The 16,616-nt window shown below is 34.2% G+C and overlaps 2 protein-coding genes across 6 annotated transcripts; both read left to right on the forward strand.

Moving 5' to 3' along the window:
* Nucleotides 1-394: 394 nt before the first annotated feature.
* LOC105332222 (DET1 homolog) lies at nucleotides 395-5,645 on the forward strand. 3 transcript variants are annotated; one of them, XM_066086677.1, is made up of 5 exons: nucleotides 408-505; nucleotides 1,474-1,526; nucleotides 2,183-2,509; nucleotides 3,235-4,424; nucleotides 5,164-5,645. In XM_066086677.1, exons 3-5 carry the CDS (start codon nucleotides 2,207-2,209, stop codon nucleotides 5,348-5,350), a joined length of 1,680 nt encoding a protein of 559 aa, XP_065942749.1. In that variant the 5' UTR covers nucleotides 408-505; nucleotides 1,474-1,526; nucleotides 2,183-2,206; the 3' UTR covers nucleotides 5,351-5,645. The 3 variants fall into 3 exon arrangements, with proteins under 3 accessions (XP_011433043.2, XP_065942749.1, XP_065942750.1); XM_011434741.4 differs by lacking the exon at nucleotides 1,474-1,526 and having other exon boundaries at nucleotides 395-505; XM_066086678.1 differs by lacking the exons at nucleotides 408-505; nucleotides 1,474-1,526 and adding an exon at nucleotides 1,562-1,841.
* A 2,336-nt stretch (nucleotides 5,646-7,981) lies between these two features.
* Nucleotides 7,982-16,524, forward strand: LOC105332223 (myocyte-specific enhancer factor 2C). 3 transcript variants are annotated; one of them, XM_011434746.4, is made up of 9 exons: nucleotides 7,982-8,113; nucleotides 9,091-9,185; nucleotides 9,334-9,537; nucleotides 9,915-10,049; nucleotides 10,212-10,356; nucleotides 13,726-13,877; nucleotides 14,105-14,210; nucleotides 14,625-14,748; nucleotides 14,869-16,524. In XM_011434746.4, the coding sequence occupies exons 2-9, from the start codon at nucleotides 9,132-9,134 to the stop codon at nucleotides 15,050-15,052; spliced, it is 1,104 nt and encodes a 367-aa protein (XP_011433048.1). In that variant the 5' UTR covers nucleotides 7,982-8,113; nucleotides 9,091-9,131; the 3' UTR covers nucleotides 15,053-16,524. The 3 variants fall into 3 exon arrangements, with proteins under 3 accessions (XP_011433048.1, XP_011433045.1, XP_019924459.1); XM_011434743.4 differs by having other exon boundaries at nucleotides 7,983-8,113; nucleotides 10,209-10,356; XM_020068900.3 differs by lacking the exon at nucleotides 7,982-8,113 and adding an exon at nucleotides 8,209-8,621 and having other exon boundaries at nucleotides 10,209-10,356.
* Nucleotides 16,525-16,616: the final 92 nt, after the last annotated feature.

Here is a 16,616-nt window from a genome sequence, read left to right on the forward strand (position 1 = left end):
CATTAGTCTAGTGACTGTAAACAATAGTTTAATGACTGTTAACAATAGTTGACCGACTGTAACCAAAAGTTGAATACAATATAGTGTATTTTTGTAAACTATAGATTTGAAATACGAATCTAACCATTAACGAAAGATTTTTCAGATGATATATATACTAGTTAATTTACAAATGTAAGCTAAACATAATTAACATTTGTTCACGACAAAAAAACTGTTTGTCAGATAAACTATTTTTTTTTATCTTTGGTAGTACAATGGCTAACTGATTTATTCTCATATACTACGTTTTAAAAACGCGTGAAAAATGAAAGATAAAAAAGTATTACTTTGGGTGGTTAACAATGGTTTACGTTTGTCTATCACAAGTTTATTCCCGTGAAATATAATTCCCATTCTTATAAAGTCGGGCTCGGCATTCCGGTAATAAAGAATGCAAACAATATTGGAGATTATTTTGAGTTTTGTCTTTTGACAGAAAAAGAGAAAACTTCTTACTTTAACGGTAACTAAATATATCGTCCGGGGTATTTTGTGATAAAGATGATCATTCATTAATTTAACAACCACAAGTTTGTGTAGTTTGTTCAACCTGAACCAAATGTTATAGACAATATTTTATTAATACTTATTAGGTTTGTTACTGACCGACTACAGAAATATATCGGGTTGATCAGTCTCAAAGAGGGCTCGGCTTCGCCTTGCCATCTTTGAGATCATGATCAGCCCAATATATTTTTGTTGTCAGTCAGTAACAAACCAAATAAGTGTTTTGTTTTCCGGAGGACTACTAAGTGACATATTATTCACAAAAAGCAATGATCTACGCGAATCCATGTACAAGATGCCCATACTCTGACCCAAGATTTCTTCGATTCACATTTTGCCTAATTACTCAATATTTTTTAAAACCTCAGGTTCAAACGATTTTCATTTAAAAGTATGAAACATTTCTAATATTTCTCTGTTGAAACGCCCCTGTTAGCTTATCAGATTTTAATACAAATACACGGCTAAAAAATGTGATATCTATGGGTACTTTGTATTGCAGCAAGCCGGGATTATAACGTTGAAAACTCGCGCAAGGTATTCCGAGTGACTTCCAAATGGAGAAAAGATGTAAACATTCCCCATTGTAAATCTCCGTAGGAAATCTGTTTTCTTTACTGTGAATATTTAGGAGGGAAAAATGAGAATGTGTGAATAAAGTTATCTTGAAAATTTTCCCTCACATCAATTTCAATTGCACTTTTTTCATAGGTATGTGTATTCTTATTAAAAGTCGTCCAAATGTGCAGCATAACTATCTTGGGACAGACTTTAACATCTTGTCCAATTTAACTCGTTTAAACTCGTCAAAATTATCAATTTCACATTTCAAATACTCTTTGAAAATCTTCGCTTCAACCATGTTTACTTACAATGTTTTGTTGCTATTCAACTTTATAAATGTTTTCTCCCTTTCCTCTGCAGAGATTTGAGCAAGTTTCGATGCTGCCATTTTGTTTTGCTCCAGAAACAACAACGTGACATCAATATTCAAAGGATAACTACTCTAATTTTAAAGATTTTAAAGGGCAACTACCCCAAATAATTTAAGAACATATGGCATGCGGTTTCTGTATTAAATGATATGAAATGTCGAAATGAGTTGTCGGCCAATGACTGCCATATTGCCTAATATTAATTCTCACTGAACTAACAGAGATATATGAGGCAGTCACGTACTATCTTTAACCAATGAAAGTGTGACATTTCAGTCCAAGGGAAAACAAAGTATATTTATATGTTCCTGATTTGATAGATATGGCCAGAACTGGTTTCAAATGGAAGGGGTAAAAGTAAGGACTAGTTTCTGGCTAAGCTGCTGGTCTGTAGCTCCTGGTCTAACAATTCGGATATTTTTCAGAATGGGAGCTTCAGACCCAGAATGGGAGCTTCAGACCTGCAGCTATTTCTGTATGATAGTACTCTGCTGTACCATTTTTAGATGTTTATATATATATATATCAAATACCCCAATAATTACACAATGATATTAATCAAACAAAATGTACAACAGAAATTCTATAACTTTAAAGCTTAATGACATGCTGTTAATTTCTTTTTTGCATTTGGGTTTTTTGATGTGTGTTATATAGAAACTTAATATATGTACGGTACATCAATCTTATGTCTACAGATTTGAGAATGAAAGGATTTAAACATGTCAGTGCATAACTTGGCATTCCAAACAGGCCAGGGATTGCGATACAATGGAAAAGAGCTCCTTCCAAGACGGATAAATAACCAGAACCTGGTATACCGATTGTTCCACAGACAGACACATACACCAAGCCCGGGGACTCACTTCCATCAAGTGCGATCACTATACACTAATGTGTTCCCTAACTACACAGTTGTCAATGTGGAGAAGCCTCCGTGCTTTCTCAGGAAGTTCTCTCCAGACGGGAAGTATTTCATTGCCTTCTCTTCAGACCAGACGTCTCTAGAGATATACACCTTTCAGGTAATTAAATGGAGGTGGTATGAAAATTATCGATTTATGTTTTTCTTTAATCTCAGATTCTAGGAGAATAGAAGGCTGTGTTTGAGACAGTCTGTAGAAGTAAAACTGTTTGTGATATTTCTTAAAACTAAAACATGTCGGACATTTAAACATGTTGTATATTTATATTGTGAAAAACGATAGGGGAAGGTTTATTTTCCATGATAAATGTATGTTTCTTCTAGAAAAGTCTTTTGACAAGTTAACATACATGTATTATATGCGAATATTGTAGATTCCTTATTTTACACAAGTTCTTAAAACTTTGATTCAACCATGTTGCATCAAATCGCAAGAATGTAAAGTCGTGATTGCCAAATTTTATCATAGCTTCATTTATTTTAAATCTGCCCAAAAATTAAAGCAAGATTTTAAAATCTGCCAGATGTTTTTCTCGCAATTTTACACAGAATTAGTTCCTTACATTTTAAAAATGAATCTACAGTTCATGAACTGCTTATTAGTGTAAACTGTAAATTAACCCCAATTGGAGATTTATTTGGTTTTCAGTATCCATGTGCAGATTTCTACTGGCTGTCTTTATTTGCAAAACTTGAAAGTCATTAAACAATTTTAATGACAATGAAGATACAATGCTAAAAATAAAAGAACACTTATTATAATAGGTTTTGTGTATAGGCATTGCAGTTAACTTTTAACTTACTTTTAACCTATCTTTTTTCTAGGGCTCTGCAGCTGCAGAAGACTTGCTACAAAATGTGCATGGAGATTTTATGTCACTGAACAATGATCATGCTTCAGTTAACATTCGTGCCAAACTCTTTGGTAGGTTCTTCAAGTTAAGACACAAAACACTTGTGGCTAAGAATGGAGAACAGTTGAACAGAGAGTGCAGTCTGTTCACAGACAATGGGAACTATGTCATTGTGGGGTCCGCCATGAACATACCAGAGGAACCCCATCCATTGTTTCATGACATCTATCAGAACAATGAGTCTATGTCGCCCAACCATAAATACCAGCTGGAGGATTACTCCCTCCATATAATTGACTTGGAGACAGGGATACTATGTGATACCAGGCATTTCAAGTTTGATAAGATCTTTCTCTCCCACAATCAGGGGTTATACCTGTATAAGAACACACTGGCCATTTTGTCAGTGCAACAACAGACCATTCACATCTTTCATGTTACTCCAACTGGAAAGTTTGTGGATGTTCGAAGCATTGGAAGATTCTGTTATGAAGATGATCAGTTGTTCTTCAGTCAGGGGAGCAAGAGGAGTTCTGGCCAAGTTATCAGACCTTATGCGGAGCAGACAATAAATTCCCTGAAGCACAGACTTATGGTGTTCCTTTTCCACCGGGCACAGGCAGAAGGCACTTCCTATGCTCTTCGCAAATTCTACCAGTATTTTGATCAGTTCAAAGTGTTGAGAATGTGGAAGATGCAACTTCTGGATGAGAATCATCTGTTGATCAAATATGCCAGTGAAGATGTGGTGACTTTGAAATGTCAGGATCCAAACTCTCAACCTTCCTTCTTTGTTGTCTACAACATGATGACAACTGAAGTGTTGGCCGTCTTTGAAAACACCTCTGAAAAACTTTTGGAGCTCTTTGAGAATTTCTGTGATTTGTTCCGGAATGCGACCCTGCACAGTGAATCTCAGTTCCCTTGCTCTGCCTCCAGCAACATTCATGCCCGACAAATTCAGCAGAGGTTCAAACACACAATCATCAATGCTAAATTTGGGGGCCACACAGAGGCAGTGAAGAGACTCCTGGCCCAGCTACCCATCAGCTCCCAGTCATACAGCAGCAGTCCATACTTAGACCTGGCCCTCTTCAGCTATGATGACAAGTGGGTGTCCATGATGGAGAGGCCAAAAGCTTGTGGGGATCACCCTATCAGGTTAGTGAATACTCTTAAACTGCTCCATTATCATATGAATTTTTCTCAGTACCCATTTATAATAGTACATCTAGAGGGGGAGTGGTCTGCCCTCCCCCCCCCCCCCCACAGAACCTTGGAAAATTAAAAAAATGTTAACTTGCATAGAAAAAATTTCCAAAAATATGCCTTGGACATCCCTCCCTCACCCACCACTCGACTATTCACAAATAAACAATTATATCCCTTGGACCAATCCACCCACCCATCCCCCCTTGAAAAAAAAATTCTTGATCTGCAAATGGTATTATATAAATAGTTCCTTTTTGGGAGGGTAACAGTTGAAATTGACACCCCGAGGAAACCATTGTCAACCGACGCGAAGCAGGCACTATTTATTTTATTATACTGAATGTCTTAATATTAAAGAATTTTTTACTACTTTTATATAGAAATGACGTGACTTCTATGCCGAACCGTACGCGCATAATTTACGCGCATTTAACAATTAGTTGTGTTACCCGTTGCTAAGTGTGTTGCTAACGTTGAGGGTAATAGAACGGATTGCCAACTGTCTTAGATTTCAGTATTTAACATGAAAGTATAATAACATAAAATGTCAATGAGTTCAATTTGATTCAGAGTAGAACATTTAAATTGTCAAATTTCATGCATTAAAATGAACAATTATTTTTTTCAGTATCTTACAGTACATGTTTTGGTAAATAATTCTATCATTCATTATATGCATATTTTACAGGTTTTATGCACGGGATTCAGGTTTACTCAAGTTTAAGATATATGCTGGAATGCTGGGTAAAAGTCCATCCCCAACAGCTCGCCGTCTGGTCGCCTTCACATTTCATCCTAGTGAACCATTTGCCATCAGTGTTCAAAGAACAAATGCTGAATATGTGGTCAATTTCCATGTTAGACATTGCATCTGAAGGCATTTATACCATAGTATATTTTAATATCTTACAGTACTGTGTTTTTGTTATATTTCTATACTTGATGATATTTATTTGCCATGCATTTGTGTAATATTTCTTGTGATCTGTAATGAAAAATCTTGATATTTACTTTATTGTATTATGTCTTTAATTGCTTCATATAGTGTAACCATGAAAGCATCCTAATGTCAAGTTTGTTCAAACCTACCCAGTACTCTTAGCAAGATTCATAGAATTTTGACAGTTTTCTCTTCCAGTAGAGAAGTGTAATAAAAATTTTCAGTCTTGATGAATCTCTTTGAGATTATTTTTACAATCCTGACCCCAATAACAATAATAGAACTAAAAATGTCCTTATCTAGAAGAACTCCCAAAGCTATGGTACATGTATGAACACATGTGATGATTCATTGTCTTATACTGTACAGTACTGTACATGTATTAGAAAAGCAGATTAGCAAAAGTAAACTTAAAAGTGTTGAACTCTTACTTAGGTATCACTTAAAGTTAGATTGGAAATGCCCTTTGACACAAGCAGGTGCCTCTCTCTCTCTCTCTCTCTCTCTCTCTCTCTCTCTCTCTCTCTCTCTCTCTCACACACACACACACACACACACACACCCACACAATGGGTATAAAACCTTAATTCTGCATAGCATAGTTAGTGGAGAGGTAAAATATGTTCAAATAAAACACTTTTACACTATCAGTACAAGGAAGGGGAAAATAACAAAGAAGCAGAATGATTTTCAATTTAAGCTTTCCCAAGTAAATTTCTTAAATTAGGTGCTTTACTACTAACTGAGCTTTCTGGCATTAATTATGTATCTGTGTTCTAAACAGTCTGACTCCTCAAAATTAATGTGAGCAGTCTTCATTCCAGATGGCATCAACCCATGATCTTTTAACTTACTTAAAAAAATTCCCCCCATTGAACCTCAAGAAGCATTGACCCATTCATATATTCAACTGTGCTGTAATACAAAAGCATCTAGCTCATTTATACATGTAACTCCAACAGTACGATACACAATAGCCTAACCAAACACACCTTTTATTCATGGACGAGTGAACAGGTGCGCATGTTATAGAAACCATTCCTCTTTACTGAGCAGAGATAGATTCAGATGATAAATTTTTTAACGCAAAGTATAGAGGTCCACAGTTCCAGGAAAGACACAGATACTGTTTGAATGATATTTTAGACTTGAAGGAGAAAGAAAAAATCAGAATTTTGACATAAATTAACAAAAAATGTTAACAAATTTGATAAGAGTCTTATGAAGTCATAGTGCGACAATATTTCCCAAATTGTTAAAACTAATGAAAAGGAGTGATAGGGTTCTAGGTTCAAAGAGGAAGTCTAAAAGTGTTTATGGAAGTAATTTACATATATGTGATCCCAAATCTATCAAAATTAAGAAAAGGATATATTTCTGCTGAAATTTCATTCATGGCATATCAGATTTACATGACTGTATGGATGACAAGATTCTGTGTTATAAATTTTGATTGAATAGTGAAAATGAACGTTGACTAAATACAATGGGTGACGTCATAGAAGTTTTTTAATGGTTAAGCCAAAATATTTAAAGGATCTAAAAATGTAAGATAAGTGTAAAATGAAGGATAAAAATTAAAAGTATATCATAAACGCAATTGTAAAAATAATCCCAAAAATTACAAAATGATTAATTATTACTAAAGTATTTTTAGCCGGGCTCTGCTGAAAGCAGAGTATTGGCTATAGGCAGGCAAATCGCCAATGTTACTATAAAAAGCACAACTTCAAAAGTAAACAAAAAACCAAACAGCGTCAAGGTAAAGCTTCCGCTATATCAAATAGTTACACAAAGAGTCGCGTTTTGTCAATTGGCATGTTGTTTTTTTTTTTTAAATTTCGAATGAATTGTCTATCTTTTTTAGTTTTCTTATTAATAACGTGTTTTTAAGACATTACTATGCATTTTGGACACATACTACTTTGCTGTGCAATTAAGAAATAGGGATTGAATATATAATGCTTGTTGCAAAATTCAAGGCAGCAACTATTGAACTTTTTAACTTCTACTAGACAGACATATTTTTTGTTTATAGCCGCTTACAAAATTTGGTCGCTCTCTGATGCTTTGCCGACATTAAAAGCATGAGATAGAGGAGAGAGAGAGAGAGAGAGAGAGAGAGAGATTTTCAGTCTTTACTACACAAAATGCATAAAGACACACCAAAAGAGCCCGGCTTTCAGTACTTCAGTACTTTGATTTTCTATTTTATTTCTGTCTATCAGTACTTCATTGTAGAAAAATTTTACTCAAGAAAATATATGTACTTTTTTTTTAAAGATAGAAAATAATGGATAGCTTTAAATTTCCTATAAGGCCCTTGTATGTAATAGGGCCAGTAATCATATGAAATGCTGGATCCGCCAATCTATTTCCGGTTGTGCTATGCTGAATACGATTACTACGACAAAAAATAGTTCTGTAATATTAAGCCGAATAAGGGGTCGTCAAAATCAATAACTCATTAAGATTAATGATAGATTTATTTAAAAGCTAGAATTGAATAAAATTATGAAATATATTTCATTAATTATTATCTTTATTAAATGGTGTTAAAATCGATATCTGACCACTGACGTCATGTCTAAACTGCGCGGATTATTCGCCATATTGGAATTTAGCTAAAAATACCATCGTGATTTCCATGCCCAAAATAGCACAACTTGTACAAGTTTTAACGACGAAGATTCTACTGGTTAGTAAAAATAGCAACCGTTTTGGTATATTTATAAATTTTCATGTTATTGTTTTTATCTAGATGTTTATTTTATCATTTCTGTTTTGATTATGTTTGTTTTCTCCCTAACCTTGCGGTAGAATGTTTTGTTGCAGCATTTCTCTCCATGTTTGGAAAAGTCCCAAAAGCTGAGACCAGCACGCTTGGTCATGAGATTGCCCCCAGACCTTCTTAAAATATATCTGGATAGTTAATAATTATGACGATAGCTTTTTTTATTATAGTTGGCTGCATGGACGTAGCTTAGTGGATGATATGACTACTTTCGTTATTAAAGCGTTCAATCTCAAGTGCACTGTTTATGCAGTTGCAATGGCTTCCTTGTAAATCACCTAACGAGTCCTAAGTTTCGTTTTGTGACTAGGCTGCCAAATGGCGACGGTGTTCTAATTTTGTGCTACAGGGTTTCCTTGGTGTATTTATAAAGATAGAATTAATATAGAAATTTATTTTTGTCAATAGCAAGGTGATTCTTTTTATATTTACTTATCATTGAAAATATAAGTTTTTAAGTCAAAATACTTTAACTTTAAATTGTTATTTGACCAATTTTGAACACAATTGGGATTAAAGTGTATTATTTCCAAATTTTAGTGTTATTATCTAAAATTCCCATGTTTGCATATTTTGGTATGCATTGGTGTAATATTGTCAATTATGAAGTGTAAAGGCTTATGCATGTTATGAATAGGATTAAAGAGTACATGTAAACATCCTTATGTATGACAGAAATCAGATTGGTGTTCAATTAATTGACTTCAATCAATCTTGTGTCAATATAAAACTTTAGTGTACATAATAATTATTGAGTGAAAACTCTTCATTATTGAGATATTTTGCCACATACGTACATTGCATGTTTAATTTGATTTGAAAGTTTAAATGATTTTTTATAAAAGATCAATTTTTATCAAACATAATCCATTTGTTTTCAGATATTTCTACTTAAAATTTAAGAAGTGAAAAAAAACTGAAAATGGGAAGAAAGAAAATTTCGATAACGAGAATAAATGATGAGAGAAATCGTCAGGTAGGCCTAATAGTGCAAAGAACAAATAATTGATAGTAATTCTTCTTTCTTTATACATGTATCTCCAAACAGCATGACATCAGAGATGCATTGTTATGTGATTATGTAATTTTTGATGTCTGAAATGTGTAGATAAAACTTTCAACAGGTGACATTCACCAAAAGAAAGTTTGGTCTGATGAAGAAGGCGTATGAGCTGAGTGTGCTGTGTGACTGTGAGATCGCTCTCATCATCTTCACCTCCAACAACAAGCTGTACCAGTATGCCAGCTCTGACATGGACAAGGTGTTGCTCAAGTACACCGAGTATAATGATACCGTGGTCAGCCAAACCAACAAGGACATTCTGGAGGTACAATATAAATATCGATCACGGCATGATACCAAAGTATTCTCTTTTGAAAAGTGGACAGGCATTGATGAAGGCTGTGCCTGTCCACTTCTCCAAAGAGAATAGAGTATAAAATTAAGGGTACTGGATAATTTTGATGTTGAAATGTAAGAAGAATGGAAATTCCAAGTTTAAATGAGGAGTAAGATGCCCATTAACTATTAATTGAATGCATAATGCACCATGCAGGACATGTCATGACACAAATTTAATTGCTCGTGGCTAGTTTTGCCTTAGCAAATCTATATGACAAAGCAATCTTGTTTTTTTTCATGAAATGGTAAATTTATAACATTCATGCTCATGCTATATACTAAGGTTTTGTGTCTTTTTTATAGATGATAAGCAAGAAGGATATTAAAGGGGAGGGGGATGATGATGATGATGAAAAGTACACCTTAACCCCCAACACTGAAGATCGCTACCGCCGAATCGACCAGGAGTACGCCCGAGTGATGACAGGAACTCAAAAGGTCTATATAATGAGTTTTATCTAGAGGACATTGATCAGTTTAAATCTAATGATATAATGGAAGTAATCAGATTTCCATAGCTGACAAATTGGGTATAATGAAGCATGCCTACCTTGATTACCTACTATGTATCATTAAACTGGTTGTATATCTATATAGCAGCCAGTCCTGTACCAGCAGCCCATGCCAGTATCAGTTCCGGTGCAGGGAGGGAGTTTCCCCCAAACCAGTCAACAGCAGGGCGCTGGGGGCTCGGTGGTCTTACTGCAACCATCAACAGCTCACACCTCCATCCAGCAACCAACAGGTACACTTATAATTTGGGATGTCAATTTTACTCCGTTTGCTCAGTCAATTAATCGGAGGCTTTAGTTGAGTCATAGTCCGATACCCGATGATTTAAGCATATTTGAAACTGTGAGACCTTTTTATCCCCTCGCGCAACTTGTTGCGAAGGGGCTGTGCGTGTGTGTGTGTGTTCAGCTTGGAAGCAAGATTTAAAGAAAACCCTTCCACGGATATTTTTCAAACTTCGTACACTTATTTGGCATAGTAAAAGGACAAACCCTATAAATTCTCAAGTCAGTTAGTTCAGTACTTTTTAATATGTTGTAAAATAACACAATTTTAAACAGAAATTTTATGTACGACTTGACAATAACTACTTCCGCTTCACTTCTGTGAAACCAAAGTAAAGGTAGCAGTTCAAATCAACAACTTGATATTTTTTGGATTTAGATCTAGTACAGGTAAAGAAAAAGTAGTTTTTGTAGTAATGGAGGGTTAGCTTAGTAGAATGTTGTCTCCTCATTTACATTTGCATAACTATATATATCTAAATAATGCATCCCCCCACACAATAACTCATGTCGCGAGAAGATGATCCGCTTAGCGGTGCCCTTGTTGAATCAAACAATGCTACTGCCACATTCATCTTTAATATTTTAAATTAAAGAACATCTAAAAACTTATGATAACGTATAATATATGTTATAAAAAGAAATTGAAAAGTATTTTATCTAAATATCCGTTAGAAAATGTCCTGGCTTTAATTTTCCTTTTTTTTTCTTTTCTGACTCATATAAAATTTAGCTCCGTATCATCTTAAGCAAATCAAATGTGACCTGTTCCACAGTATTTAGTCATTGTCCGTGCCTAATCAACAATCAAAGATTAATGATTATAGAAATAAACGCCTTAAGATAATTATTGATATGATTAAAGTTTTGGTTAAACAAACATCTAATCCAATAAATAACTAATTAGAAGAAACACAAATTGTTCTCGAGTACATGTCTGCTTTAGTAAATTGAAAGAGATTAATTATTAGCCGCTTAAAAAATACACCAGGGACACCGATGGAAAAGAGTGTAATTTACGGATAAACATGTCAATAAAAGAAAACTGTTATCAACATTCGTTGAACAAAAGCTGCCGCATTAAGAAAAAATAAATAATATTTTTAAATTCAATTCACTTTATTACGAATAATCAACTTAGAAAATTTTAGTTAATGATCGGTGTGACCGAGCGATAGTCGAGTGCTCATTGACATCACTACTTATAATACCCAACGCAATAAAGTTTTGACATGTCCGTCAGTCAGTCTTGTTTTTTTTTGTATTCGCAACTTTTCTTAAACTGCTGCATGTAATTTGTGAAACTTTTTTGGTACTTAAGACACAATGTATAGATGTGTGTAACTGAATTACTAGGAAATTTCAGTTTCAATTATTTTTCTGCAAAGTTTTGCCCTTTTGAACCTAGAGTTTTGGTCCTACATTGAATAAAGTAATGAACAGTTTGTAAGTACAACTCTTTGACTGCTGCAAGGAATTTATTGAAACTTTGTAGGTATTTAGGAAACAATGTGTAGATGTGCATATTACCAGGAAATTCTGATTTCTTGATTTTCTTGGGAATTTCAGCCCATTGGAATTAAGATTTTTGTGGTTGACAAAGGAATAGTTGTGCATATTTGCGGGAAGTTTTTATCTGATGATTTTTCATGAGTTATGCTCTTTATCAATTTTTAACCGGGTTTTCCAACGGAAAAATCCGGTTATTAAAATGGTGAAAATGGCGGGCGGGCGGATGGCGGGCGGGCGGCTGCCAAAAGGGTACCCTCATTGTACGGATAACTCCTCCTACAGTTTTCAAGATAGGAAGTTGTTCTTTTGCAGATCAATTGTACATATATCAGAGGTGTGCATATTTCTAGGATTTTGATTTCCGCTAATTTATCGAAAAAATACCAGCTTTTGAACTTAGTCATTTTTTGGCAAAATATTGCATATAGGGTGCCCTCATTGTACGGATAACTCCTCCTACAGTTCTCAAGATAAGAAGTTGTTCTTTTGCAGATCAATTGTACATATATCAGAGGTGTGCATATTGCTAGGATTTTGATTTCCGATAATTTATCGAAAAAATACCAGCTTTTGAACTTAGTCATTTTTTGGCAAAATATTGCATATAGGGTACCCTCATTGTACGGATAACTCCTCCTACAGTTTTCAAGATAGGAAGTTGTTCTTTTGCAGATCAATTGTACATATATCAGAGGTGTGCATATTGCTAGGATTTTGATTTCCGCTAATTTATCGAAAAAATACCAGCTTTTGAACTTAGTCATTTTTTGGCAAAATATTGCATATAGGGTACCCTCATTGTACGGATAACTTCTCCTACAGTTCTCAAGATAGGAAGTTGTTCTTTTGCAGATCAATTGTACATATATTAGAGGTGTGCTTATTTCTAGGATTTTGATTTCCAATAATTTATCGAAAAAATACCAGCTTTTGAACTTAGTCATTTTTTGGCAAAATATTGTATATAGGGTACCCTCATTGTACGGATAACTCCTCCTACAGTTCTCAAGATAGGAAGTTGTTCTTTTGCAGATCAATTGTACATATATTAGAGGTGTGCATATTGCTAGGATTTTGATTTCCGATAATTTATCGAAAAAATACCAGCTTTTGAACTTAGTCATTTTTTGGCAAAATATTGCATATAGGGTACCCTCATTGTACGGATAACTCCTCCTACAGTTCTCAAGATAGGAAGTTGTTCTTTTGCAGATCAATTGTACATATATTAGAGGTGTGCATATTGCTAGGATTTTGATTTCCGATAATTTATCCAAAAAATACCAGCTTTTGAACTTAGTCATTTTTTGGCAAAATATTGCATATAGGGTACCCTCATTGTATGGATAACTCCTCCTACAGTTCTCAAGATACGAAGTTGTTATTTTGCAGATCAATTGTACATATATCAGAGGTGTGCATATTGCTAGGATTTTGATTTCCGATAATTTATGAAAAAAATACTAGCTTTTGAACTTAGTCATTTTTTTTGTCAAAATGTTGCATATACATGTAGGGTACTCCATTTCACTGGATAAGGGTTGACATGGATTATGGATAAAGAAAACCCGGTTTGCTGTCACATTGACAGCTTTCCACTTGTTCTTAATATGTATTTGATGGGTACCCTGCCATTCATTATTAGTAGAGTTGTCAAGTAATTGGGGAGTGTGGGGTAGTTCAGCTTGATCACTTTTTCTTTCATTCATAGTGCCACTTTCCTCTATCAGTCCTTATATTCAGTTATGTTGTATTTATTTGATTTGAAATAACCCACAGCATATGATGTGATATTTTCTTTAAAGCAACCAAAGTCTCTCCCTCGGTAACAGCAACCAAAACATCTCCTAGCCAACAAACCCAGGACCTGTCTCCAAACTCTGCTGCTAAGGAAACCGATTTCGGCCAAGGAAAAGGAAAACCTAATCTACGAGTTGTCATTCCAGCAAAATCTGAAGTAAGACTGCATGTTTATATACAATAATCTTGAAAGAGATGTAGAATTGATTTTAAGTTTCAACTATTGAAAGTTTTGATGGTTCAGAAGGGAATTTTGATGTTATTTTCAATCAAATAAAACTTGTAAACATTATTAGGTTGTGTAGTGGATAAGACTGTTAATAATCAAGAATTGTGAAAAAGAAAGAAATGGCAGAATTTTAAGTTGATAGTTCATCTTTTCAGACACAAACAGCTAAATCTCAATCCACGTCCCTCGACACTCCTCAGATTTCCCAAGCTACTCCCAGTACACAACTAGCGTCTGTCCTTCCATCAGCAATGTTACCCAGTAAGTTGTACTGTCTCAATATTTTCAATATGGAACATTACCACAAATAATTTTCATTCTCAAGGATAAAGAAGTTGAACTTCCTTGTTTTGAAACATGCAAAAATATGTACGGTACATCTTGGCAAATTAGTAGTTGACAGTGCCTGTCTGTGAAAAGACACTCCAAAAAATGAACTTATAAACATTTAAAAATTTGCTTTGATCACATATTTAAGTTGTTAAATACTATTTATAATACTATTACTTTTTAAAACTCTACTCATTGGGAGTTTCCTTTGAAATACCGGTAGTCAAAAATATCAAAGATAACATTCGGTAATAATTGGGACTGTTAGAAAAGAGTAAGAAAATTTTTCTTTGGTTTTATTTTTATTCAATTTTTCTTAAGTTAAATGTGTATTTTTTCCATCAGCTGACTTGCAGATAAACAGTGCTGACCTGGCCAAGCTTTTGGGGTCAGCATTTACCGGAGGGGAAGGGATTCCAGGGCCGCTCACTGCTGCCGTGCAGGCTTCTGGAATATCCCTTACACCCAGGTAATTATATGCAAAATACTATATTAAAAAAAATTGTATAAATGTTTTGCATGTATTAAATATTGATTTGCAGTTTGTTTGGAGTAATGTACACCAAGATCTGTTCTCTTATCATTTCAGTGGATTAACCCCTACTACCAGCTTACAGAACCTGATAATTCCTCTATCACATGCGCAGGCCCTCCAGATGCAGCTATCTGGCAAAAATGTCAAAGCAGAACCATCCTCACCCCAGGACAAAGGGGGGTCGTCTGAGGATGAAGGGCCCCCAGAAAAACAACCACGCATGTCATCTGACCGATGACAGTATCCATTGTTTGTGAAAATATTTGACTGAAAATCATGTTTCATGCACAAAATGTTATTGGCTTTTGTCCCTGCAGTGTTTTATTTCTTAAATTATATCCTGACAGGGTCATGAACATTGTTCAAGAAAAAATGTCATCATTTTCTGTAGATAAGATTTGTAACATTTGAGATTCTGCATTGGAGGTTTTATTTGGGGAGGATAACACCCATGAATTTTAGTGCTGAGATAAGTCAGGCCTGTGGTACATTGTTGTTGTGTGGCCACACTTCCCAGATTCAGATTTTCTGCACCCTTATTCATCACATTTCATGATTACAAACTGTCTTTGTACATAAAATATCTTTTAAGTCATTCTGTTGTTTTCTCTCTTTGTCATAGATAAACTTACTGTTTTAAACAAGAATACAAAATTTTGTTGAATCAATATGGGTCCCCAAAGAGGCAAAGATTTGTAATCACAAGAAGGAGGATGATCCAAAAGACAGACATACATAATTTCTATGTATGTATAGTTTAGTCATAGGAAACTTTTTTGTCTCAATAATTTGTATTTTTGGACTGTTCCATTTCAAAACAAAGGGAAAATGCAAATAGACACATAATTAGCTTATTAATATGTTTTTATACACATAACATCGTAAGAAACTCGGGAACATTCTCTTTAGCATATTCAAAACCTGTCATGAGATTCTGATAATGAAACATATATATGTTGATACATTTATTTGTCAGTTTTATGAAATCCATTCTTTATATTTGAATAGTGTTTTGAAATTCACTTATTTATAAAGGTATTACATTAAATATTTACATTTGTTGTGTAGTTGTCATTCAAACATTGACATGCATAATTTTACACTTAATTTAACAATGTAATCAATTTAGAGGTCAGATTTATTTTCAGACAGTTCTGACATTCTATTAAAATAATTATAAATCATGTTGACTTCTGCATTAAAATCAATTTACTGCTTTCCTGGTGTATACAAAATCAAAAATCTCATTGAAAAGAGAATGTTAGTGATTCAGCAATGTCAGTTAAACACCAACTGATATTGATCAAAGATGTCTGCTTGTCACTGAACACCTTGGAACTTAACATGTATTAAATGACAAATCTTGTAATCTAGACTTTAGTAGTAACTTAGAATATACGTGTGTGCTCTGTCTGAATGATTGAGAGACTGAGTGCGGGTTGTGATCGTTTTGTTTATATATTCTACTTACATATATATACGACTTGCAATGTTCTATTTCTGACATATGTAATACAGTTTAACCTTAGATTTGCTGCATGAAGGGTATACTTAGGTATGAACCAGTTTATTTTTTATCAAGATAGAATTGTTTTAGATTTTTGTGCCATTTGCTGCATGATATTCATACAAAAGTATGTCATTCTTAAAATCATTGTATTTTTTTGTTTAGAGGATATGTATATGCAATAAATAATCATTTTAATAGAAGGCATTGTTTTCTTGAATTTATTTTTGGATTTTTGAAATGCTGAGCTACGTCATATGTCATAGCTAAAGACTTGGCCTTAAAAATATAGATT

Source organism: Magallana gigas, chromosome 6 (assembly GCF_963853765.1).
Source record: "Magallana gigas chromosome 6, xbMagGiga1.1, whole genome shotgun sequence".
NCBI lineage: Eukaryota > Metazoa > Mollusca > Bivalvia > Ostreida > Ostreidae > Magallana > Magallana gigas.

What these genes read in the sequence shown, in the direction of transcription:
- LOC105332223 (XM_011434743.4), top strand. Translation starts at nt 9,132, where the DNA reads ATGGGAAGAAAGAAAATTTCGATAACGAGAATAAATGATGAGAGAAAT. An exon ending in ATGATGAGAGAAATCGTCAG is followed by an intron (nt 9,186 to 9,333) that starts GTAGGCCTAATA and finishes AACTTTCAACAG; the next exon opens with GTGACATTCACCAAAAGAAA. An exon ending in GGAATATCCCTTACACCCAG is followed by an intron (nt 14,749 to 14,868) that starts GTAATTATATGC and finishes TTATCATTTCAG; the next exon opens with TGGATTAACCCCTACTACCA.
- LOC105332222 (XM_011434741.4), top strand. Translation starts at nt 2,207, where the DNA reads ATGTCAGTGCATAACTTGGCATTCCAAACAGGCCAGGGATTGCGATAC. An exon ending in TAGAGATATACACCTTTCAG is followed by an intron (nt 2,510 to 3,234) that starts GTAATTAAATGG and finishes TCTTTTTTCTAG; the next exon opens with GGCTCTGCAGCTGCAGAAGA. An exon ending in TGTGGGGATCACCCTATCAG is followed by an intron (nt 4,425 to 5,163) that starts GTTAGTGAATAC and finishes CATATTTTACAG; the next exon opens with GTTTTATGCACGGGATTCAG.